We start from the raw sequence: 27,350 nt of genomic DNA, 5'->3' as shown, positions 1-27,350 counted from the left end.
GGGAGATAGTCTACGTGTCAATGTGCCAAAGCCTCTATGTATAAGTGTAGAATACAATTTGTTTGCCAAGACTGGTGCAAGAATAATTACACCATCAAACCTAAAAACATGAATGTGATGCATGAGAGATAGAAAAAGAAGCACATATAAAACTCTGAAAATCCTACTCATACAATCCTCAATCAAGATACCAGAGATGTGCCAAACAGCTCACCACCATATGCTCTGGACAGTGCACAATTAGCCACCTCATACTATACCTCCACCAAAGGCATTGCTCACCACTACCACGCAGCACAGAACAGTGCACTATAACCCACAGTATATTCAGTTATAACCTAAGGCACACTGAACTATGACCCTCAGAACATGCACCACAGACTGCGGAAAAGCGAGCTATCAACCACTGAGTAATGTATCCCAACAAATTGCACCAACACGCAGCATAGTGCACTAATAGGACAACAAAGTGGACATTAGGCTCAATTTACAGGCAGCCCATGTAATTAGCAGACAGGTTGTTACTCTACCTCAGGAAAACATTCAAAGGATCTACACTGGCTGCTATTGCAGTAAGAGATACCTTTAGCACAAGTAATACTTTTGGTTTTATTTGTGAGACAAGCAAGTTTAAATGGACCAGAAGGCTTCATGAAATGTTAAAATACAGCTGACAATTGGCATAATACCTTTTGTCAGTCCTGGAATTTCAGCCAATATAGTTTTGCCATCTGGGGTTTTGAATCCATAATGAAAGTGCTCAAAGCAAAACTATAAGCCCCACAATGAAACACGGTGTTGTCTAAAAAGCCAGGAACGGCTTATTGTGCAGTAAGTCAAGTGCACGTGGCTGACTAGTGAAATGCTAAATAAAATATAGTTCCTCGCCTTCTGCATTTTTAGGTCTTGCCTACCAGACTATTCAAGCTGTCCATTGTGAAAAAAAAACATTGTCTGCTTACAGTGGGCTTAGAGCCTGCTATTTGCGTTCCATTGGTTTTATTGCACTCTCATTTGCTCCTGTTTTATTCATCAGCTTGTTTCAACTTACCTTCCTCTTATGTTTGCCCCTTCCCTGGAGCATGGACATGTTGGAGCGTACATTTTAGTAATGGTTATAGAGACCCAGATGTCAGCAGAAGGTGGCAAATTATGTCTTATCTTAACATCTTAACATAAAAGGCTGCACTGACATGTATTTTTAAAGTGCTTATGTTTTCATTTGTGGGGGTCACAACTGTGCCTACTGGATTTAACAGTGTGCTAATAAGATTTAAATAATGCCAAAGTATATGTTACCCTACAGATTAACTGCTAGTATCAAAACAAATGTTTAATGTGTGTTTTATGAGTTTTAATAAGTGTGTGCATAAAATAGAAAAGGTTTTACAGTTTAAAATGAAATATTCACTTATTCTGATGATACACAAGTTTGCATATTATGGCCCATATTTATACTTTTTGACGCAAAACTGCGCTATCGCAGTTTTGCGTAAAAAAAATTTGCGCCGTCTAACGCCATTTGGATGCGCCATTCGGGCGTCAAATTTATACTTTGACGTACGGCAGCGCAACCAACAGGTGGGAGTCATTATTTCGTGACGCAAACAGCGTCGGTCTGTCGTAAGGGAAACCCACGTAAAAGGGACGCAAATCACTGTGGGTCGATTTACGACAGCGCAATCGTGAATATGCCGTTTTTTTTCACGCTATTGCGTGACATTTTAGCGCGAAAACTGCACTTACAGGAGAGGAGACCCAAAATGGATCCCAGATGCCCCAACAGACCCCAGGAGGATGAGAGCAGACCAGGACCCAGCCAGGAGGAAGCATACAGGAACCAGGAAATGTTAAAGAAAAAAAGAAAGTGTCGCTTCAGTGCAGAGGAGCAGGAAATCCTGGTGAAAGAGGTGACGGAACACCAGCACCAACTTTTCATATCCTCAAAATTGCCACTCAGTAGGAGAGAGGCCATCTGGAAAGAAATTGTGGACAAGATAAACAGTGTGGCTGAAGAACGCCGGACAGTCACTGAGTGTAAGAAACGCTGGCATGACTGTAAACGTAGGACCAAAGAGAAAATGGCCAGGAACAGGAAGGCAGCAATGCAGACTGGAGGGGGGAGTCCAGCACAACAGGAGGCTCTGGACCACATGGAGGAGATGGTCGCAGCCGTCATCCCAGAGGAGATCGTCACAGGGATACAAGGACTGGACAGCGCAGACTACCACGACACTACGCACATGCAGGGTAAGTCGCATGGGGAATTACAATGCAATAATGGGGACTGTAAGCAGGGGGGGGATACCTACTACACAATGCATGTAACTTAGCACATATATGAAGTGGCATGGGGAAAGGGGCACGGCAGGGGGGAATGCCCAGTACTGACCATAGCCGGGGCACGACAAAATACTGCCACCACTACAGTCCCATGGGGACATCCTGTAATTACAACAAGAGAGCCAAGGGAAACCAGTGACAGGTGGGAAGGACACTAACCTGAATCCACATCCAGGCACTTGTTTTGCACAAACTATTCCCCATCAACTAGGTCCCTACCTGTAATGCAGTAGCAAATACAACAACTGCAACTTAACTGCCACCACAGTTGACAATAACACCTCTCATCTCTGGGCAGCTATAGTACCAAATGGCAGGAACCCCACCCTGGAACATACATTCCTAAATTAGGGTGTGAGGATGAAATCTGCAACTACTCCTAGAAATAAGACAAAGCTACCAGTACACTTAAATGCCGAATGTCCATAACTGACACATACATAAGCCTAAGTAAACAGCAATAGGAGCCACACAGCACTAACGACACACACATGCTGCATACGTCAGGGTCCCTCACGTGCCTGCCTAACAATGCAACATCACAAATGTCATACTGCTCAGACAACAACATTGACGAGGGGACACAGGCAACTGGTCAATGAAACACATCTGCACAGTCTAACCAAAAAATAGGACATCATACGATAAACAGGCCAATCCAGTAAGACACACATGAGACCCCATCAGATACAAACATCAACAATGTTTACATCCATACCACATCCTAACATTGACATACATAGGTCATGCCACCTAACATGTACAGATCATGCAATGTGAATAAAAAGTGTATGGTGCAGGGCCTGTGAGGCAAGTGTGCTGGCAGGGCAGTCACAACACCCACAGTCAGTCAAAGTGTAGCGTGGCAAGTGAAATGTATACTTTGCGCAATAGCCTCAGGCTGGAGGCCTTTGTGCATCTTACCCTGAATGTACTTATACTCATTTGCTCACATCTAAGTGCCTCAGAGCACTTTGCACTAAATGAATCTCATAGCCCTTCCTATCAGTTAATGTAGCAAATAGTCAGTCCTAAGGTGTTGGCAATTAGTCAAATCACCCTGTTTTGCCTACTTCTGCACTGGAGTTTGCCAGAACATATTCACTCTGTGGCCCAGTCAAGGATACCGTCTGGTTCGTTGATGATAGATGTGGTAGGGGTTAAGGTTTGCCATTCCTGCGTAGGGAAACTTTGTCATCACAATGACATATGTCTTTTAAATTCACTTCCTCGTCCCAAGACACGCATGGGGGAGTTTACAAACAGAAAATCACATCTAGATGCTGCCTGCCTTGCTGCTGATGCACAACCAGATCCCAGCCCATTCCTCTGATATGAGGGATGATGTCTCCCCTGTGATTCAGACAGCCAAGCTCCAAACTTAACATGCAGTGCTATATATAGAACAAGCAGAGGGAGAGTAGAAACTGTTAGGCACCATGATAGCTGTGTACCAATGTATTACTCTCCTGCGGACTATTTCAGTTCTAACTGTGTGTATTGTTTTGGTTATTGGGGCTCACACCTAAATTCCTACAAGTCAGTTGTACAATGAAACTTCATATCAAACAAATACTGTCTGTGTCATTTGTGTATGGGAACATACCGGAAAAGATAGAAATGTGTAGGACCTGAGTGACCACCACTTCCCTGAGAAGTCCCAAAGATGTCATGGGCTTGGACTTCTAAACATTCCTCTGTTGTGGGAGACCAGAGGCACTGCTAGTCTGTCTGAGCTAAATACAATATCTGGGTGACAGAGTTATTTACAAGTGGGTCAAACTTAGTCCCCCACACCATTAGCTATCCTGCTGCCTAGAAAGCCAAGAATCACATGTAGGATAATGAGAGCCCACCCAAACAAATGTCCCTCCATAACAATAGTGAAACACCGAGGGAGGAGTAGGACAAAAAAATGCATATTCCAAAATAATTACAAATCAACACCTAGAGATGACCTGGCAGGCATGTCTGATAGCTCCATATCATATATGTGACACACAGGTGGGCCATAGGCCTACAACAATGCCCTATGACAGACAGCAGATACCAAGACAAAATCAGAGTACAAAGTAAAGGCATCCAAAGGCTTGTATCTTAGTGCTAAATGATCTCAACACAGACACACTAATTGTACCCTGTTTCTTTGCAGAGGAACACGGATCTCCTGCCAATATGCCTGTCCATGAGTTCCCTGATGACATGGATGACGAGAACATCAACCTCACACAAGAGACCATTGACATGGTCCTCGAAAGCCTCCAAACCCCCCCTTCAGTAACAAGGAGGAGCCAAGATGAAGCAGCCACCACAGTAGAACCACCCGCCACCCCAATTGTAAGACCTGCCAGCTCCAACACAGCTGAGGACTCTGACGACACTGGCACCAGCTTCGAAAGAACAGTCGTTGGGGTCCAGCGGGAGCTGGCCAAGGAGGTGCGGGTGGGGATGCAAACTATGGCAGCCAGCCTTGAGGGGGTGCGTTCGTGCATGCTGTCAACTGCTGATCAGGCAGCTGCAATGCAAGCCAGAACATCGCTGTTGGAGGAACTTTTAGTAACACAGAAGGCAATCTGCACAGCTGTCATCCAGTTGACCAAACAACTCCAACAGCAAGCCAGTCAGCGTGTGCACGAATGCAACATCGAACCCCTCAGGGCAGACCTGGCTGCCTACCATCGGGATGTGGCTGCCATTCTGAAAAACCAGCACGCTCTCCTTGCTGCAGTACTGCCCTTCATAACTGGACAGGGATCAGCCCCCGGGATGTCTGCCTCCATGTCTTCTGACACTGAGGTGTGTGTTGCCCCTTCAAAACCAACAACAACAAGGACACACCAGGCAACACACACATCAGAAGAAGAAGACATGGAACAGATAACATTCACACGCAAGAGTACCCGGAAGCCCTAGTCCCTGCACCATGCCCCACTCTGACCAAGGTCCTACGTTTTGACACATGCCAGCCTCACTCCAACTACCCTCAATGACTGTTCGGCAATCTACTGTTTAACTTGTCCACATTGGCTGTAAATGTTTCTCTCCTACCATTTGGCAATTCCTGTTCCTCTGCACCGTCTGTGACATCACCCCAGCATGTCAGGAGCATCATCCACACCCTGTAAATAGGATCACCATTTAAGAATGCACCAGAACGGACTCACCTAACATTGTTAATGGACTTTTTGCACTACTCCACCTAAAAATAAATATCACTTGCACACCTATTGTGTCTCTGTGTCATTTCACACTTCAACTGTGCAGTACATAACTCCAAAGTGGCTGTGTGGCAACCATGTTGATTCTCTAGACTACTGTCCTGATTTCATGTATACTGAAACATCTGTGCAGTGGCCAGGATTGCATCATAGCTTTACTAGACTGAGGAAAATAACTGATGTAGGGACTAAGCACACACAATCATGCTGTGTTGGACAGAATGAGGCCCCATCCATAGCTATTCTAGACAACTAATGGTGGATGAGAAATGTAGGCACCTTGCGATACTAACACAATACATTATGCTGTAAAATGAAAGGAATGATAACCAAATTACACTGCATCAATCACCCTTACAGCGTATACTACCATGAAGGAAAGTCATGCTCAAGCAGTACACACATGATGTAGGTCAGCAATGACAGCAACAAGACAAGAGTGTGAACAAATACTCATCTACAAAGCTCTCCCTGAACTTCACAATGCTGTCCGACCTATCTATTTACCTACAAAATCAACTCTGGAAGCACTCTTTGTGAAGTAGGATACATACCAACCCCAAATCTTGATGATCTATGCACACTACCAATGGTGGCTCTACCACACGGTGGATACTTACCAAGTTAGCACACGGGTAGCTGGCATGTTAAACCTCAATAGCCTGGGGATAGCGAGCATAGGACACAAATGTCATACTAAAACTTTCTGCTACACTGATGTCAAGGCCATGAAAAGGTAGCACCTAACGCATCTGGTAAAGGGTTAACAAATTTTTTATTTCCAATAAGTAAGAAAAGAGGCAACTAAGGGAAAGATAAACCTACACTAATCTAACCTGACTACTACTAACCCACAACTGTCCCTAACTAACCTAAGCTAAACTTACTCTACACATGTAACGAAACGATCTAAACATCAACCCCCCACCCACCATTATGAGACAAGACACATGCAGGACAACACTTACTAACCTACACACATACTATACTATCCTAAACAAACATATATTTTTTTTTTTTTTTTTTTTTTATCAAACAGGAATCCCAACATTGCCCACCACCCACCCACCCACACAAAAATATTAGATAGAAAGTATAAGGACCCCCCACCCTCTTACCTAACACTAACTAAGCTAATTACCTATACTTATCCTACAACTAACCCCCCAAACCCAACTAACAGTATGAAAAGAGGAAAGAGGGGAGAGGGGAGGGGTAAAAGTTCAGGAGGGCAAAATAACTAAAGATTTGCCCTCTGAAGTGTGCGCCGGATGGAGCGCACCTTCTTTTTAACCTCCGCCATGTCCTCCGTCAGGTTGTCAACCTTTTGAATTAACCTGTCCAGTTTCCTAGACAATGCCTGGAAGGCTGCAGGGTCAATTGGAGGGTCACTGCTGGTCTGCGTGCCGGTGGAGGTGGAGATTGTCGCTGGAGTGGAGTGGCCACGGGACAGCCCTGCTCCCAACACACGGCTGGGTCCAGGTCTTGAGGAAGATGGCTGGTCTGTCGCTGGGTCCCCTTGGGCAGACCTGGTGGTTGTAGGTGGCACCGTTGGTGGAGCCTGTGGTGTGGCATACCACGCCCCGGAGGCCCGTTCCGAATTGTATCTGCGGGCCATCCTCCGATACCCACACTGCACCTGCAGGATGTGCCTGTACCTCATTGCACGGCGCTCAAACTGGTTGCGAGCTGCGGCACTCAGGTTTGCAGCTGTGAAGGGAAAAGGCAAATATTGAGCATAGAATTTACAGTGGGTTGAATACCACAATGGGTAATTTGACCATTACTAGCAATGTATTGGTTGCAGCAATTGTTACAACATATTTCACGGGAAGGCTCAGAGGAAGTACATGTGAATCATGCATACTGAAGGGCATATCACATATAGCATATCCATGTCTCTACATGATGGATGACATCACCCTAAACTACTCCTACAATTCATACCTAAGCCATTATACATTATGGCACCAGCTCGTCCGCATACTGACTTCACTACATATGTCATTCTATGTGATAAGAATCACACTCCTCACTCAATGGCATTTCGAAATAGTTGTGTGCTAAGATTGAACCCCTGGCCATGAATCATATGTCGACACTATGGGCCAGATGTAGGAATTGATGGGAAATCAACTAGCAAATTGCAAAGCTGAACGGTGTCTCTGACACCGTCTGCGAGTCACTATGGGGTCCCTAAATCCCACCTCATTAACATCAATGATGTGGGTTCCAACTTGAACCACCTTAGCAACTATGGGCACTCACGGGGATGGAGGCCTGCTGGGAACAGCAGAACTCCATAGACGTGACTGCTTTTAAATGATGCAAGTTATTTTTCACCAAGTGTAGGCCCTTTATCTGAAAGGAAAATGAGCTGCGATTTGTTTACATTCACAACAATTGATTGTTCGTAATTTACACAATAATTATTGCTCCCCTAGACCACTGGCTGTTTTGTGCAGGAGTATTTTGGTCCACTCACAAAGGTGAAGGTTCACAATGAGGACCCCTTCCAGTCAGCAAGTTGGTTAGCAGCCACTTCAAGTGGATGATAACAGCTACTCACTTTGCAACCACGTACTCGTTAGCAAATGGGATTGCCTAACACTGTGATTTGCAAGTAGGGCTGGTAAACTCCTTTATTTTTTTACTTTAGAAAAGCATTTTGCGAATATGTACATGACCACCAAAATCATTTCGGATTGGGAAACAGACGTTTGCAACTCACTAACATCAAAATATGCTATTTGCAATGTGGAGACATTTTGCTACATCTGGACCTAGGTACAAACTCAAGTCACAAAAGGTGTTAAGTACGTGTAACATACTGTTTGCTACAGTCCTAGGTACCCTGTTTCACAGTAACATCCCAGTCTTTGTGGGTGGTGTGGGAAGAACAAACAACAATCCCATGATCAATGCACAACCAGGAGTGTACAGAAAGTTCAACAAGCATGTGCCTTCACACACAACACCTATGAAGGGCTAGCAACACGTTGGAGTCAGCCCAACCTTGTCACATCCCAGGTCCACACATGTCAAAATGATATGACTTAGCCAAACATAACATACTATTAGTGAGGCATGTTTTGCAACACACACAGAGGAGGTAGAACACCCATTCACATGATTCAACAGAACACCTAGGCCATTGCACTCAAGTCACACACACTTCGAGGTCACCTTGTGGAAGTACATGCCCCCGGAAGATCCGACCTACAGTGTACACAGTCCATCCTCAACTAGGAAGAAGCACTTGTCATCGAAGCCATGTGCCTAAGCTATCTGGGAGACTGTCAGTCTGATATGCTGACTCAGTTAATGCCAAGTTCCTGACCAAGTCTAACATTGACCAGTGTATTCAAAATGAGTCATGCTATTCCCAATAGTCGCACTAATTGAATGACCTACTGCCCCTCAATCTGAGAGATGACTAGGGATTGCTTTACCGAAACATTATTCCAATTTGATATCACACCAAAACAACAAAGCCAATGAACGGCCAGCACATCATATCATGAATTGTCCTGAACACACAGTAATCCATCATGCTTCATTTCCAAACAATGTAAATAGCACTTAGGCAACACTCACTGTAGGTATCGGGGTCGTCAAAATGGGCTACCTCACCAGCGGTGTACGGGGCTGGTCCACCTGTAAAGCATGAAAGGAAGATTATACTCAGACTGGGTGAACAGACAAATAATTTCTGTTACAATGACAGTGTGTGAATATTACATGGTAATGATACACTTTCACACATGCTCATCCTGCCTGGCTGACTTTGTATTCTAGATTATCATTGGATGAGTCTCCTGCTCCAGTGACACACCCTACTACACTCATGCAGTGGCCAGGACAGTCATGTGTCGTCCAAGTTACTCCTCCATTAGTAGGCCCGAACAATCATGTGATCCATACATCTCAGCATGTGCATCCCAGAGAGAAACATTCCACAACTGGTTCCATGAGGACTGCATGACCACTCACAATCAAACAGGCTATGTGGACAGGTTCAACACACAGCAACCAGACACACATGTGACATATGTGTGGACAACATGACTAACTTCATGTGACGTGAAGGCAACACACAGGTGTTGCATCATCATGTGTTTGCAATTTTCGGTCTAGCTATGGCGTCTACATATGTAGGTATGTTGTTTCTACATGACGTACTCACTGGCCATTATGACCAGTAGAGTACAAATAGAGCAGTTCACGTGTTGCTTTTCAGACACAAATGCAACACTACATTCCATGCAGCTACAGCCATCTGGTATGTGTTGCAAAAATAAGGCATCGGCCTGGTAGCATAGGTCTTCATACACACCCGGCAACAAATACACATTTGGACACATATGTATACCTTTGTAGCGCAGCATTTGCATCATTTTGTGACGCAGAGAGGGGGCTACTTAGCAAAATACAAATAGATGTTGCATTTTACTGCTGTTATTGGGTGTACATGTGTAGCAAAAATGGGGATTTATGTGTATGCCCATGGGCCTAGGTTTCCCTAGTATAACACGCAGTCAGCTACTTATTTTGCAGATTGGCTACCAATCATCACATGTTCACGCACACATTCCTATTATTCCCATGTAATTGATTATTACTCACCAACATAGCCACCAATCCGGAGTCCCAGGTTGTCCAGCAGGTCCTGTTCCCTGCTGATCAGATCTGCCCAGCGGTGCTTGAGTTGATGGACATTCCTCAGACTCCCATAGACCCGGACCAGGTGATGGCGCACCTTCTCCCAACGGATTTTCCTCGCCTCCGTGTGATACCCCTGTATCACACGGCCCCCAGCCTCCAGCATCAGTGGGAGGAAATGGCTTACGAGCCATATGAAGCCCCCCAATTCGTCCTCACCCATCCTGGACAGGCGAGGCCTACCTGACATGATGCGAGGTGTAAAAAAGTACCAAAGAAAATTGAAAGAAAAAGTGGGAAATGGGGAAAGGTAGAGGTGTGAAAGAAAAAGAAGAAGGAGAAAAATAGCCCAACTAACACCCCAAACTATGCTACCCACAACAGACTCCCACAGACAATACAAACTATCACAGGTATAGACAAAACAACACTAAACAGACTGAGACAATGTTTGACAACAATAAAAGATTGACACAAAGACAAAATACAAGGCACACAGGACACTAAAGCAGTAAAACACAGGACAACACCTTTCACACAACCACACAGTCTAGATAACTCTGAGACTGCAAAGTGAAAGTGAAAGTCAACTCCCAGTACAGATTTGGTAAACAGGATATCCTATTACATCACTTCCTGCATAAAATGGCCGCCGTTTTTATTTTCGCGTAATGCGTCATATTTTCATGCATACACAGATGTGCGTCATATTTTTTTGACGCATTACAGTGCACATGATGCGGAGTGTAAAAATATGCTATGAATATTAATATTTCAAATTGTACATGAGATGACCAACATATTGTGCATGTAGCGTCAATTTCACCACGCATACATCATGGGCGTCGTTTTTTTTACACCTACAGTGGTGCACATGATGCGGAGTCAAAAAATATGATATGAATATTAATAATTGATAATGTACATGAGATGACCAACATATTGTCCATGTAGCGTCATTTTGACCACGCATACATCATGTGCGTGGTTTTTATTACACGTACAGTGGTGCACATGATGCGGAGTCAAAAAAAATGGTATGAATATTAATAATTAATACTGTACATGAAATGAGCAATATATTGTGCATATAGCGTCATTTTGACCACGCATACATCATGTGCGTGGTTTTTATTACACGTACAGTGGTGCACATGATGCGGAGTCAAAAAATATGATATGAATATTAATAATTGATAATGTACATGAGATGACCAACATATTGTCCATGTAGCGTCATTTTGACCACGCATACATCATGTGCGTGGTTTTTATTACACGTACAGTGGTGCACATGATGCGGAGTCAAAAAAAATGGTATGAATATTAATAATTAATACTGTACATGAAATGAGCAATATATTGTGCATATAGCGTCATTTTGACCACGCATACATCATGTGCGTGGTTTTTATTACACGTACAGTGGTGCACATGATGCGGAGTCAAAAAAAATGCTATGAATATTAATAATTAATACTGTACATGAAATGAGCAATATATTGTGCATATAGCGTCATTTTGACCACGCATACATCATGTGCGTGGTTTTTATTACACGTACAGTAGTGCACATGATGCAGAGTCAAAAATATTGTGGATGTAAATAATAATTTGAAGGTGAAATATCAAGACACTTTTGGATACATTTGTATCTGACTCTGCATTGTGTGCACTCATGTACATGAACAAATTATGACGGCCATGCTGTATGCGTAGAATATGGAGCAAATTGATCCAAATGTCTTCATGTGTTTAGCTTTGGAAAGGTGATTTGTCATGGTAAAACGGTGCGATGTGAGACACATTTGTGTTTGTATCTGACAAATGTCCGTACTTTTATGTATAGACGGCCTTCACACTGTGATGTTTGGGATACGTTAACTAATGTATTGACCATATTTGACAACATATTTGGGGTAATTGCTGATGGCTATTTTGAAATGAGGTTTTTGATACCATTATGTATTCCGTCTCCAAAATGTCCCCACCTTTATGATGGGGATGCTTTTATCTGTAGTCCTAACAGGGAGTGGGAGAGTCACTTTCAGTTTTTAGGGGGCTGACCATGTCCCATTATGATTTTGTGTTTCATATATGTGTAGGACTTGTGACATGGAGGCCACATATGTGCCTTATGCATGTGTTTAGTTCACAAGTACATGATTCCTGTATGTTTTGGGGGTGGTAGAGGTGGAGTTAGGCCCCCAGCACCCTAGGATTTGACCATCCAGAATAGCTACTGTATCCATGGAGTATTTTTATCATATCCTGGCAAACTTGCAGCAGCGGGCGAATGTAAGGCCATATGGTATGAATGACTGTTGACCATTCATTCATCTCATTAGCCCGATTTGACGTTTGCAGTATTGATGATTTGGAGCGAAGTTGCATACCATTTTCATATGACTAAGGGGGTCATTCTGACCGCGGCGGGCGGCGGTCGCCACCCGCCAAGCGGTTCCCGCCGAAAGACCGCGGCGGTCATTCTGGCTTTCCCACTGGGCTGGCGGGCAACCGCCAAAAGTCCGCCCGCCAGCCCAGCGGGAAACACCCTTCCCATGAGGACGCCGGCTCAGAATGGAGCCGGCGGAGTGGGAAGGTGCGACGGGTGCAGTTGCACCCGTCGCGAATTTCTGTGTCTGCAAAGCAGACACTGAAATTCTTTGTGGGTCCCTCTTACGGGGGCCCCTGCAGTGCCCATGCCATTGGCATGGGCACTGCAGGGGCCCCCAGGGGCCCCGCGGCACCCCCTACCGCCATCCTGTTCCTGGCGGAAGACCCGCCAGGAACAGGATGGCGGTAGGGGGTGTCAGAATCCCCATGGCGGCGGAGCGCGCTCCGCCGCCATGGCGGATTCTCAAAGGCAGCGGGAAGTCCGTTTCTGGCCGCGGCTGAACCGCCGCGGTCAGAATGCCCATCGGTGCACCGCCAGCCTGTTGGCGGTGCTACCGCCGACCTCCGCCAGGGCGGTAATTACCGCCAGGGTCAGAATGACCCCCTAAGTTTGCAAGACTCTCAGCGTTCACGATGTGATAATGCGAAGATTGTTTTGCTTGTCTGTGTCCCTTTCTGCATAAACTGGTTTAGTGTCATGTTACAATCTTCCTGCTAGGTTCAAACTGGGACACAACTGTGATGGTCTACTTTCAAATATTAGGTTGGTTGTATGACATATGTGTACATGTGTGTGGGAATGTGGATCCAGTATGACCTGTCTGTGTGTATGTTGTCACTGTAACTTCAAGGTCTCCTCCTGAGTTAGTGGCAGCTGATGTTGTTGCAATTGTGTATTGCTCACATCATACACTTGAGAGAAGCCATTGATGACATGTTCACGTACACATGGATGGTCCCACCCTGTCTCTGAACCCGTGTGATGTGACTTTCAAATGATCTCCAATTTTGGGCTGGATGAGAGACTGTTTCAGTTGTTTGGATCCGGCATGTCTAATTGTCACATTTGTACTCTTGTTGGGCTCTGTGTATGGTAATGTAACATGTCACATCCTACCCTCTGTGCATACAGTTGTGATGTTTATTTTTGGTGTGATGATTTTTAATGGCATTCTTGATCAATGAGACGACATTCATCTTCAGCTATTTCAAACTAAAGGTGGTCAGAAATGAATAGGCCAAAGCATGATGTGGTGTTTGTGATCTGTGTTTATTTACAAGTGTGGAATACAAGTGATTATAATGACTTAAGTAAAAAAATTGTTCACAAGCTGTTGGCGCCTACGCACTCCTGCTGCGGTGTTAGGTTGTTCCCCCTCCTGTTGCAGGCCAGCATCCTCCTCATCATCATCCTCAGGCATGTCTGGGTCCGGTTCAAGGAGGGGAATGTTCCTTTGTACACAAATATTGTGTAATATGGCACAAGTGAGTATAATTTTGCATACCATCTCTGGGGAGTATAGTAGGCTTCCGCCAGTGATGTCAAGGCAGCGGAACCTTGACTTTAGGATCCCAAAGGTCCTCTCCACAATGCTGCGTGTCCTCTTGTGGGCGTCATTGTATGCCCGCTCAGCAGCAGTATTTGGGTTCCCATATGGTGTCATTATCCAAGGCTGGATGCCATACCCCTGATCAGCTGAAAGAGAAACACAGAATGGTATCAATTAGATGTAGGAGGCACTGTTGTACGTATCTTTGATGGCAGTAGTTGTGTTGTGTTGTCTGTGACTATTTTGTGTACTAATGTGACAACCTATGGTTGTTGGTGGAAACTTTGGCATTGTTTTTTTTCCTTGGCTGAGCAAGTGTTTGTTGTCTAACTGTTTGTCAGCAGGATGTATTGGTTTCTCAAGTACAGTGTGCCCTCCCTTGCATTGTGACTTGTGACACAGGTGTCCGTGTGTCCTCACTGGGGGTGTGATGATAGTTCCATGCAGAGTTGAAACATGAAAGGGTATTAGAAACGTCCATATGAACATAGACAGGCCATCCCATCCCTTAAAAGTTATGCATTGTATTAGTGTACAGGTTATTGTGAGACTTCCAATTTGCAAGGTGACATTTAGGCAACCACAGTCATGAATGTCTTCACACTAAGCTGTGGAGTAAATTCAAATGTGTGAGAGGTTCAATGGTGACTTGTGACACATGGCTAGTGATGTGAGTACCTCAGTGTGTTCCTGTCTAGGTGTTGCTATTGTGGTGTATGTGTTGTTTATCCTAGAGGGTTTCTGTGCAGTGAGCATATAAGTAGATTTTTGTCCTTACCAACAAGTAGTCCATTGCCATACCGTCCATCCTGGAAGTGTTGGTTGATGGTGCAGTGACGGAAGATGAATGCATCATGTACACTCCCAGGATATTTAGCCACGATGTTGCTGATCAGTCCTTGGTGATCGACTATGGCCTGCACGTTGATGGAATGTGTGTGCTTCCTGTTGCGGTAGAGGTGTTCACTCGCAGCAGGTGGCACAAGGCGTACGTGTGTGCAGTCGATTGCACCAAGGACGTGCGGAAAGCCACTGATGGCGTAGAACCCCTGTTTTGTTTCCTGCTGCTTCTGCAGTGTGTTAGGGAAGCAGATGTGGCGGGGTGTCAGTCCAATGATGGCATCCAGTACTTTAGGCAGGAATGCGGAGAAAGATGGTTGTGAGATTCCACCAACCAGGGCACCAGTTGTCTGAAAGGAGCCACTTGCCAGCAGGTGAAGTACGGCAAGCAGCTTTGTTTCTGTTGGGATAGTGCGTGAAGTCACTAAAGTGGGGGCCAATTGCTGTTCAATATTTGTCAGCAGCTGCTGAATGGCCTGCCAGCTCAACCGGTACCTCTGGATGATGTCTCGTTCCCTGAGGCCATGCAGGGTTGTTCTTGGGCGGAATATCCTCTCCTGCCTTCTGCGCTGTCTTTGGGGTCCCTGCTGTTGTTGTTGTGGCTGCTGTTGTTGCTGCAGGGCTCTGCGTCTACGTGCACGTTGAAGAAAAAGCACCTCCATGTCTCCCTGTTGCTGCTCTGCTGCTCTGTTGTTTGTTCTGTGTGTTCTGATTAAGTACAGGTGTGTTTGCCCCATTTTAACGCCTGCCCTGACCCAGGCGTTAAAATTTCACGCTATTCATGCTTTGCGCCATTTTTTTGCGCCGCCTGCCGCGCGGGAGTGATTTTTGCCCTGGAGCATAAATACCACGCACCGCTATGTGCGTCTGTTTTTAGACGGGAACGCCTTCCTTGCATCTCATTAACGCAAGGAAGGCGTTCACGCCAAAAAATGGCGCTATTTGCCCATACTTTGGCGCTAGACGCGTCTAACGCCAAAGTATAAATATGGCGTTAGTTTTGCGCCGAATTTGCGTCGAAAAAAACGACGCAAATTCGGCGCAAACGGAGTATAAATACGGGCCCATGTGTCTTATTAACAGCTATATTAATGAATTTATATATATTTATACATCTTGTGTTAGCATAACTAGGCCTGCAGAGCCCATATTTGCAGTCATATAAGGTGATGAATCGTACTTTCTAACATGAATTTTTCCACTAGCTTCCGTTTTCATAAGTAGAAATAGGTTCTTTGTTCTATTGCACAGAGACTTTTAGGGCCCGATGTACGACACAATTATGTGGTTGCAAAAGGCGAATTTTGCCTTTTGCAACCGCATAATGGCCTTTTCTAATGTACCATCCCTATTTTGTGAGCTGGCATGCAAATACCGACTTGCAAATTAGGAATTGTGACTCACAATTAGGAAGGGCCGTCCCAAGGTCGTCCCTTCCTAATTGCGAGTCGCAGCAGGATGTATGATTGTTTTGTTATCGCAATTGTGGTCGCAAAACAATTGCAGTTACCACTAATTTCAAATGGGTGGTAACCTATTCCCAAATGAGAAGGGGAAACAGGAAGAGGTCTCCACAGGACCCCTTCCCCTTTGTGAATGGAAGCAAAAATATTTTTTCAGAGCAGGCAGTGATCCCACAGACCACTGCCAAATCTGTAAAAAATAAAACTGAAACGTTTCATTTTTCTTTTTGAAATACATCCTGTTTTCCTTTAAGGAAAACAGCCTGAATTTTTAAAAAACTGCTTGATTTTCAAAGCAGTCACAGACATGGTGGTCTGCTGTCCCCAGCAGGGCAGCATCCTGTGTGAGTGCAGCCATTCCCAATGGGGTCGCAAATTCCGACATACCTCATGAAAATTCGTGAGGTAGGTCATTTGCGACCCCATTGGGAATCGCAAACAGTGTGAGTTACACTGTTGTGCATTTGGTTTTGCGACTCGCAAATGAGTCGCAGAGTGCGAATCGCAAAACTTGTGGTCGTACATCTGGCACTTAGTTTAGTAATCTTGGAAAAGAAACATCCAGGCCTGTGGACATAACGTGAAATAATTTGTTTCATCTGGCATGCGGATTCACATGACACTGAGACAAGTCCATTGTACAAACTGGATTGTTGCAAGTGAAAGTAAATTGTTACTGAACCGTTTGGGTTCACACAGAGAGAAGATGGTTCCAACCGAACCTGAGAAAATATCGGACAAATGCAACCTGATATTTTATTGACTTTTGATTGGATGATGCCACTTTTGGGTGATATGAGGCCACTGAACTGACAAATTAGAGCCATTCATGTGCTTTTCTATAGGGATGGACTTCATAAGTTGCAGGCAGTTACTTGGCTCTTACGAACTCTTGACTCTGTGCAGTTCTCTCTCTGCACTTTCCTGATGATGCCTATCTGGACTTTTTTTGCTGATCCAAAGCTTTGCTAATGATGAACCATTGAATGTTGTCCCTTTGAGAGGTACATTTCCTTGCTGATTGCCATTTCCGTTGACACGTCTTTCCTTTTGTAGAATAGAAGTTAGCATGCTGACACTCTTTTTATTTTTCTAGTTAGTAATGTATAGCCCAAGATATATTCTTTCCAAAGTATTTTTGTCTACTTTTGGATTTTGCCAGCTTGTATTTGTCCCCACACATGCATTTCTTAATTTGGTTAGCTGCAGCAACAACTTGAGTCCATTCCAGAATTTGCATACTCTGCCTAATTGAACTTAACTAATGTTGACAAATAAGTATGACCTGAGATTTGTTTCTGTGTTTCAGATCATCTCTTTAATGATAAGTATTGCTCTTCTTGAATGCTTAATTGTATTAATTAATGCTAATTTGATTAAATGTGTTTCGCCGCTTTAGACAGCAATGGTGTTGATATTTCCTTAAAATTAGATTTTGTGCACAGTCTTCACGAAATTAACTTTGTGGTTATAAAGTAAAGCTTTGAACTTTTTTGTTGATTGGAGTTTTCTTCTTGTGGCCACATTGCTCATGGTGTTTAAATTGCTTGAGTAGTGTTAATGTAAATTTGTGGATGGCTCACCACACTCTTCCTGGGTCAATAGGTCTGTCGACTTCGGTGTAGCGTTTCATTCCTGAGAAGGATGAAAAGCATGCTTGCTGACACATTACTTGTGTCCCTCCACTGCTCACAATTTGAAGCACTACTGTAGGAAAATGCCTCTTTTTTCATTATCTCCCCCCATATTTGTGTACCGATGTTGCTGGGTATTTCACTCTGTGCACTGGGACCGGGTGCATTTGCTCTAACCCCTAAAACATGTATATGGTACAAAGTGTACCCAGGACCTCTAAGCTCAATGTCACTATTGGACAGCAGCGCCCATTGTGCCACCCAATACAGCAGGCCTACCATTGTAACCTGTCTGTGCATTTCTAAAACTGCAGATTCGACCTGTCAAAATAATCCCTTTTGGCAGGCCTAAACATTACATATAAGTATTTATAAGTCACCATTAAGTAGGGCTTATTGTCGATTAAGGCGGAGAGCAAGCATGCATATTATTTAAGAGAAAGTCTGTGTAAACGTTTAATGTTGAATATGTCCTTACAGTGAAAAAGCCACAAAAGGCTATCTTTACTGTAGCAGGGTTAGCTGTCCCATAAGAAAGCATTGGGATATAATATTAAATACATTATTGCTATTACTGCTTAAGAAACAGCTACAGAGTTCATTTTTTTTTTTTTTTTTATTATTACAAACCCATTTCAGTGATAAAGTGATAATTGTAATAAATATTTAAACCAAGTACTTTTTAAAAAGTTGCCTTTTACTTACCTAAAGCCATTTGCATGAACTTCCAACTGTCACTCAGGACCTGAATCGCCCCTTTGATGAGGTTTGAACTTACTCCTAGAGCCGAGACAAAGGCCTTGGGTGTGGGGAGGTGTTCTTTTTTTGCTGATAGGGGAAGTACATCTGGGCAGTGCCCAGGAGCCTAATTACCTTCAAAGAAGTCACACCTGTCTGTAAGTAAAACCTGGGCCTGCCCATCTTTTGTCCCTGTAGTCAGCCATGCCCCAGTTTAAGTGGGAGAGAAGCTGCTCACAGAATGAGTTTTGAAAGACCCAAGAGAAGGGGTTGCTCCTTTTCCTGGCCACCACTCTGGTGTCGGCACAAGAGCGCTGCACGGAGGATGAAAGCCTATACCATGTTGGATTTGGGCAGAGAGGGAGGCTGTGGGATTGTTTGCAGTAGGGCACATGGAAACAACTGCTGTAAAAGATGGGTAGGGTTACTCCTGGGATTTATTTTCACTATAGATTAAGGAGGTGGCAGAAGTCACCCCCTCCCCTGCCTCAAGCCAGTGCCAGGCAAAATGTGGCATGCCTGGGCACTGTCTTCAGAATACTCTGGGCCTGAAGAAAACAGAGGAAAGACTGCTCCTGGTGTTGAGACCTGTCAGCCTGGAGATTCTCCCTGTTTACCTAGGACAAAGAACTGGACTCCAAGGGCCAGTTGGCTGACCTCCTGTTAATCTACAGAGTCACAAGAAGATGCTAGAAGCTGTTTTCCTGAAAAAAACGGATGAGCAGTTCCAACTGGCTGAACCCTGGACCCTGCTGGTGGCTTCTGCTGGACTGAATTTTGCCCCCCCACCCCCACAGCCCCCAATTGCTGTTTCTGAGGTCCTGTGGCCCTTGACTATCTCAAACACTCTTCCTAACATAATGAAAAACCTAAAAGACTTAGAAGCTATTTCACTCCAAAGACATCTAGAAGAATGGGACCAAGTCTAGCCGATGAAGGTGCTTTGCCCTGTTCCAAAGTTTCAGGTGGTCCCCGCTCTGAGCTTTTCCACAGCACCAAATGGCATCATAGAGCAGGTATCTGGCCTTGTGGAACCTTGTTCATTTACAGCTTGCAGCCTTACCCTGCTGGAGGAATCTGAGCTCCATAAAAGTGACCAAGGGCCTAATTCATTTTTTAGAGAACTGCCCATTTCTCTGTCAGGTAGACAAAGTAAATTTCTCAGTCGCCATGACAGAGATGCCACCTGCCAAATTAAGAAATGATCACCAAACAGGCTGTCATTTCTGAAGCAGTGGCAGGAACTGTTATCACAGTACTTGCTGTCAGTGCTGTTTACAGTTTGGTGCACAGCTCTATCAACATGATGGAGTCATGCACCAAACAGTTTTATCTTTTTTCAAAAAGCAAATGCTCCTCTCTCCATGGGAATCTTCTCCTATGGCTAGGGGAGCATTAACCATTTTCACTGTCCCTTACCACCAGGGTTTTCCTAGTGGTGACAGGCAGTGAAAACTGGCCTCTAATTTCACCCTTCTAAATTAGGTCGGTACCCATTGCAATGGAGTATCTATACCTCCAAGATTTAAACAGGTGCAAAGTTAAACATTTTCACCGGTCAAAAGCTCCGAAAGTAAATGGAGGGTGGGAGATCTTCCTTGAGTGCGAATTTTGGATTTTTCCCACTTGGAGCTTTACTACTAAAAGCCAAAAACGTCATCAGGAGCACCTTGAATGGCTGCCCTGCCTTTTAGAGCCCTACTTGGCCACAGCCTGCTACCTTGCCCTGTGAGTTTTTTTTAACTTCCATTTCAGAGAATAAGTGTCTGATTTAGAAGTCTGTGGAGGGAATACTCCGTCACAAACATGACGGATATCCTGTCCACCTTATTACCATCCTCATAGAATAGATTGGGATCATAATACGGCAGATGGGATATCTGCCACATTTATGAAAGAGTATTCCCCTTCGCCGACTTCTAAATCAGGCCCTAAATCAGAAGCTAGAACCTCCCACCGGGATGGACCCGGTTTCACTATCGAACCCATGCTCTATCCTGGTAGGCTTTAAATTTCACCTAGGTCCCAGTCAAGGACAATTAGATGACTGCGGTTGTCGTTTAAACCTTTTGGCACTATTTTCATTTAAAACTCTAAAAACATTATATTGGATTTTTATTTTGGTGTAATTTTGTTCATTAAATTATTCTTTATTTTCATAAAATAGAGTGGGATTTTTATTGTGTTGTGTTTTTGACATTTTTAACTGTTTTGGTACTTCTAAATGCTTTACACGTTTTCTTAAGTTAAGCCTGTTGAGCTATCTGAGTCTTTTTACTAGACCTAACAGGAAGAGTGACATTATTACTTGTAGTGGACTACAACCCAACCCAACTAACAATCTGCTTTCTCACAACAATTTTTTTAGGTCTCCCCAAGACAACATATACGCTTTCTCTTCTAGACGTTTTTGTTCTCTATCAGTGGGCTTAGAACTCATCCATTGCCAACCACTGGATGGCTTCATTGTCACTCTCATTTGCTTCCTTTCCAGCTGTTGTGGGATTCCTTCCTCTTCGGATGTCTGTTCCTTCTCTGGAGCATGGCTGCATTACTTGTGTCCTTCCACTGCTCATTTTTAGGTGCTACTTTTTTCTTTGTGTTTAAGCCTTCTACCAGAGTGTGTCTTTTTCAGCAGGCTCCCTTGTGTGCTTCTCCCCCGCCTGTGTCCCTCCATACCCTCCCTCCTTCTGTTATAACCCGTATTGTTGTTACCCCTCAACCACCCACCCTCCTTCCGTTGTTGAACATATTTTGCTTGCCCCACCCTCCCGCCTTCCGTTGTTGCCTGTGTTGCTTCCTTGCCAACCCACCCTCCCTCTTTCTATTGTTGCCTTTGTTGTTGCATGCCCCACCCCCTCCCTCATTCTCTTGTAGCATATGTTGTTTCCTGCCCTATCTACCCTCCCTTCTTCTGTTGTTACTAGTACCAACCACTTTTCTTCCATTGTTGCCCACCCCCAAGCAACAATCTTACGTTGTTGCTCAATATGTTGCCTGTGTTGTTGCTCATCCTACCCTCTATTGTCCATGTTGCCCCCAACTCACCTGCCCTCCCTCCTGTGTTGCCTTTCTAGCCTCTTCCTCCCTCCACGAAACAAACTAAAGCACTCTGACGTGGCAGGGGCTGGTCACGTCATAGCTTTTTTTTTCCACCCCTCCATTGTGTTGCCTTCCCCCGCCCACACTCCTGCCAGGTTGCCACCCATGCCATCAATTTTAAAAAAGCACTATGACGCAGCTAGTGCTGGCTGCATCATAGTGCTTTTTTTCAGTCATCCTGTACAGCACTGCTGTACAACATGACTAAAAACATTGACAAATCCAATAGCTCCATCGTAGGCAAGAACTATTGGGTTTTCCAATGCTTGTTTCTTTTTTGTACTAAGCATTCCACAGGAGTGTATGTGTTTTTGATGTGTCTCCATGGTATACTGCTCCTCCCTCCTCTGCTGTTCTCTATGTTGCACTCTCATTCCCATGTGTTCCTCTCCTTCCTCAGCTTGTGCTCGCCCTTGTTTGTTCCCCTCTTATTGCTTTCTTGTCTGTGTGCATCTTTCAACAGTTCCATGTTCCTCTCTCAAGCCTGTCTTGCTTCCCTCACCCTCTTGCCCTTTGTGCTGCTTTTGTCCCCCACTGTTGCATCACCTCCCTGTTTTAATTCCTTCCACACCAGTGCCAACCGTGTTTCTCCCCCCCCCCCGGCCTCAAAAACAAAACAAACACTTTTACTTACTCGTTTTTAGGTTGAGTGTAAGCATATGGCCTCCTGTATACTTTTAATATACTTACTCATATGGGCTTTAAGCCAATTCATTTGTTTGCTTCAGTGTCATTTAAAAATGTAATCTATCTGTGGGCTTTTAACCACACCCACAGCACACCGATCACTATTACTAGTTCATGGGATTGCCTTTCAAAAATCCTTTGTTATCATTTGTAAATGCTTTAAGTTTGTCCCTCCTTGAGGCAGTTTTGTTATCACCTTGGCCATCGACCCTATTACATGGATAATTGCACGTTTGCCGATACGTTTGACTACGAGTGAACCTCTTTTTCCTTTTGTGTCTCTCCTTCTCACTCATGCTCATGGTGAATGTGGCGATTTGCATCAGCTCACTTATGTCAATTGTTTTACTTTTCATTTTCAATTTATGTGGCAAGAAAAGTCCAGTTAGGAATTTTCAACGCTAATAGCTCCAACTCGAGCAATCGCAAGACCCATTGCATTACAAATGCTTGTTCTCTTTGGGAGCAGGAACTAACTACTGTATAATTACGTTTTGTCCTGTTTATCTGTTCCTTGGGGGACTTTTTTTTGGGTTCCCTGCTCCTGTGAGTCAATGTGTTTACAATGCTGAGCTTGGGAGCACTGTACACGCACCCTACTGCTTTGTCCGTAGCACTTAAGTTGCACTCCCCCACGCCATATTCTTGCTTGTCCCGACACCCAATCACCCTCCTCCCACTGTCGCTTGTTAACTCCTGTGCCACCATGGATGCCTGCCCCGTACCCCTTGTTTTCTTTTGCCTCGCCGATTCCTGCTCATGGCGGTTTGTTGTTTCTTCCTTGTTTTCGGTCATCTTGCTGTTTCTTTGTGATGTCTGCGGGGTCTTTTTTATTAATTTATTTCTTTGCAGTTTTACGTAGTGTGAATGTGACACAAAGGTATTTGAGTGGTTTATTTATTTATTTTGGAGTTTTATATAGAACAAACTCGATAAAAAGGTATTACACACTTTCATGAGGAGTGGTTATTTTACACAAGCACACATTTATTTTTGGTAGAAAGGGGAGATTAAGTGATTTGCCCAGAATCACAGGATGTTGAGCTGGTGCCAAGATTCGTACTGTGATCCCCAGCATCAAAGTCATCAGCTTGGCCCTTACGCCACATCCTCTCCCCTAGAGTTATTTTCTGGTTCGTGTTGGGGCAGTCTGGCAAAACCTATTTTTTTTATATAACGCTTACAGGTTCTGTCATTTGATAGCTCTGCAAAGCAGGTGCCTTTCTTCACAAAATCGCTATAATTCATTTGCATTGACCTTGCAGAGATGAAGGTGCTGAAAAAGCTATGTCAGGATTGTAATCTGTGACGTTCTGGTTCTGTCAACACCTCTGCAGTGAGTGCATTAGCCAACTGACTTGAGTAGAGCTTAACACTAGGCAATAGCACATGCTCTTGATAAACTCAGGAGGGTCAGCAACCAAGCACATAAGATAGATCAAGGTAGTGGTTGAAGTGGGCTGGATCAGAGGGGCACGACCTGCCCATACTTTTATGATTTATGAAACACCATTACCCTACTTGTTGTAAAAAGACAACATCCCGGAACAGTTAGTTCTGATATTTTAAATGCTTCAGCTGAAGTGTCATCCTGTGATGTGAAACCGATGCTGGGCAGACAGCTAAACATGCCTTCCTGCCAGGGCGTCTACAGCCTTAAAGACATGCCAATGTGCGCAACGAGTTAATCTGCAAGTGTAAAGGATGCTTTAGAGCTGGTGCTGGCTTTAATTGACCTCGTCACTCAAAGATTTGTGATGGTAAACATGTGGTATTATGGAGAGCAGTCTCATTTTAACCACTGCCATTCTTTGAGAGTGAAAAGAGTTAACAGCTGAGTTGTGAAGTGTGTGCTTTTAAGTGTGATCATATTTACATCGCATTTAATACACCTGGAAGTGTTTAAGGGGCAGTAATTTAAAAATAAAATGCATAACATACACTCTAGGTATTACTAAAATCTATATTTTGTAAGCACCATTTTATCTTAAACATTTTGCACCTTTTATAGCAGTCTATCTTATTCTGTGTGTAATGCAAGTTTAAAATAATAAAATACACATTCACAGTGCTTTATATCACATACTGCTACCTTGTAGCACCAAAAATATGTTAGAAATTGGGTCTTTTGTTGGCAGTCAGGTTACTCCCTGTCCAACAAGGACCGTCACTGTAGCCAGGGTAAAGTAGAATCACACTTAGTTAACCCCCGCTCACCCCCTTGGTTGCTTGGCACGAGCAGGCAGGCTTAACTTCAGAAGCAATTTGTAAGGTATTTGTACCAAAACACACAGTAGTACAGTGAAACCACTACAAAATGGACACCACACCAGTTATGAAAAACACGTAATATTTATCTAAATCAAACAAGACCAAAACAACAAAAATACAACATACGCTAGTCAAGATATGCTTATTTAAAAGAATAGGAGTATTAATCCTTAGAAAACAGTGAAAATGTTGTTGTTACGCAAAGTACCTGTTTAGCGTCAGAAATGAAGCTGCACGGGCGAGCGTGGGTCGTAAAAGGGTAGCGATGCGTCGATTCCTTACTCGCAAGTGAGGCCGTGCATCATTTCCTTCTCCAGTCGGGTTGGTGGTGCGTCGTTTTTCTCCCTCGCAAGAGAGTGATGCATTGATTTCCAGTCAGAGCACCTCGGATCCACGCAGAGTGTGGTTGACTTTGACGCCCAGGGACTATGCGTGGAAAATCCAGTTGCACGGTATCAGAAAACTGTGCTGCGTGGGGTTTGCGTTGTTATTAGCCTCCGTAAGCGGGTGTTGTGCGTCGTTTCTCCAGCCTGTGATGCATCGATCTCCCAGCCGCGATGCAGGTGGAGCATCGATTTCAGCCTCGAAGCCGGCGGCGCGTTTTTAACAGCCGTGTTGTGGAATGTGCATCAAAAATTTTGTTGCACGGCCTTCTATGCATGGATTTTCAGTTCTTTTCTGCCAACTTCACCTTTCAAAGGCCCAGGGACTGGATAGGGCACCTTGGCAGGGCAGGAGTCTCAGCCGAGAGTCCAGGTGCTGGCAGGGGAAGTCTTTGATGGCCCTGAGACTTCAACAACAGGAGGCAAGTTCAGTTCAAGTCCTTGGAGATTCTTCTCCAGCAGGAATGCACAACAAAATCCAGTCTTTGTTCCCTTTTACAGGCAGAAGCAGCAACTACAGGATAGCCCAACAAAGTACAGTCACAGGCAGGGGCAGCACTTATCCTCAGCTCTTCTCCTTGGCAGAGGTCCCTCTTGATTCCAGAAGTGATCTAATTTTCAGGGGTTTTGGGTCAACTACTTTCTGCCTTTGAGGTAGGCCTACTTCAAAGGAAAGTCTCTCTTGTTTGTAAGATCTTGCCTTGCCCAGGCCCCCGACACACACTAGGGGGTTGAAGACTGCATTGTGTGAGGGCAGGCGCAGCCCTTTCAGATGTGAATGACCACTCCTCCCCCCCACCCAGCACAGATGGCTCATTAGGATATGCAGGCTACATCCCAGCTCCCTTTGTTTCACTGTCTAGAGTAGAGGTGCAAGCCGCCCAACTGTCAAACTGACCCAGACAGGGAGTCCACAAACAGGCAGAGTCACAGAATGGTTTAAACAAGAAAATGCTTACTTTCTTAAAGTGGAATTTTCAAATACACAATCTAAAAACAAACTTTACTAAAAGATGTATTTTTAAATTGTGAGTTCAGTGACCCTAAACTCCATATTTCTATCTGCTCCCAAATGGAATCTGCATTTTAATAATATTTAAAGGCAGCCCCCATGTTAACTTATGAGAGAGATAGGCCTTGCACTGAAAACTGAATTTGGCAGTATTTCACTGTCAGGACATATAAAACACATTAGTATATGTCCTACCTTAAACATACACTGCACCCTGCCCATGGGGCTACCTAAGGCCTACCTTAGGGGTGCCTTACATGTAAGAAAAGGGAAGGTTTAGGCCTGGCAAGTGGGTAGACTTGCCAAGTCGAATTGGCAGTTTAAAACTACACACACAGACACTGCAGTGGCAGATCTGAGCCATGTTTACAGGGCCACTAATGTGGGTGGCACAACCAGTGCTGCAGGCCAACTAGTAGCATTTGATTTACAGACCCTGGGCACCTCTATTGCGCTGTACTAGGGACTTACTAGTAAATCAAAAATGCCAATCATGGAAAGACAATTACGCATACATTTTACATAGGAGCACTCGCACTTTAGCACTAGATAGCAGTGGTAAAGTGCCCAGAGTATCAAAAACAAAATCCAGCACACATCAACAACCTGGATAACAGAGGCAAAAGGTTAGGGGAGACCACGCCAGGGATGCCAAGACTAACAAAATACATATCACTTTTCTCAACCGCACCAACGAAGACTTAATTCTTTGGCTCTCTTGTTACACACAGACCAGTGATTAACTAATGGAGGTTTCATAATGTACTATTGTGCATTTCCCAGTGTGTAACAATGTTTTTATTTATTTATTTATTTAAGCTTCACGTTATTTTATAAGTTGCTACCTGACGGTGAAAGACCAAAAACACGTTAAGAATATTTTATTTTTTTCAAGTCACACTTTTGACCATGCCACCATGCTCACTGACCCCACCCCCACTGCATGCAGCATCACAGTTCCCATACTTTTTTAATGCACTTAAACTGCTGGTTCTAGGCAAGAAGATGCTGAAAGCTGTTGTCTCCAAAATGGTGGCAAATGAGTCATGA

At 44.3% G+C, this 27,350-nt stretch overlaps 2 protein-coding genes across 2 annotated transcripts in view; both read left to right on the top strand.

Moving 5' to 3' along the window:
- The window catches only part of CFAP97D2 (CFAP97 domain containing 2), a 152,672-nt gene that overhangs the window by 84,560 nt on the left and 40,762 nt on the right, over positions 1–27,350 (top strand). The gene's annotated exons all lie outside the window — the stretch shown is intronic.
- Positions 1,743–27,350, top strand: LOC138248990 (myb-related transcription factor, partner of profilin-like). Its single transcript, XM_069203050.1, has 3 exons — positions 1,743–2,250; positions 4,496–4,600; positions 27,298–27,350. The coding sequence occupies exons 1-3, from the start codon at positions 1,764–1,766 to the stop codon at positions 27,348–27,350; spliced, it is 645 nt and encodes a 214-aa protein (XP_069059151.1). The 5' UTR covers positions 1,743–1,763.

The sequence above is a fragment of the Pleurodeles waltl genome, chromosome 8, assembly GCF_031143425.1.
Source record: "Pleurodeles waltl isolate 20211129_DDA chromosome 8, aPleWal1.hap1.20221129, whole genome shotgun sequence".
NCBI classification, from domain to species: domain Eukaryota; kingdom Metazoa; phylum Chordata; class Amphibia; order Caudata; family Salamandridae; genus Pleurodeles; species Pleurodeles waltl.
The sequence above is the reverse complement of the archived record's forward strand: the minus strand, read 5'-3'. Positions and strand labels throughout refer to the sequence as shown.

Excerpts from the sequence above, each read along its gene's own strand:
- LOC138248990 (XM_069203050.1), top strand. The coding sequence starts at position 1,764 with ATGGATCCCAGATGCCCCAACAGACCCCAGGAGGATGAGAGCAGACCA. Across the intron at positions 2,251-4,495 it reads CGACACTACGCACATGCAGG|AGGAACACGGATCTCCTGCC; the intron begins GTAAGTCGCATG and ends GTTTCTTTGCAG. Across the intron at positions 4,601-27,297 it reads CATTGACATGGTCCTCGAAA|GCAAGAAGATGCTGAAAGCT; the intron begins GCCTCCAAACCC and ends TGCTGGTTCTAG.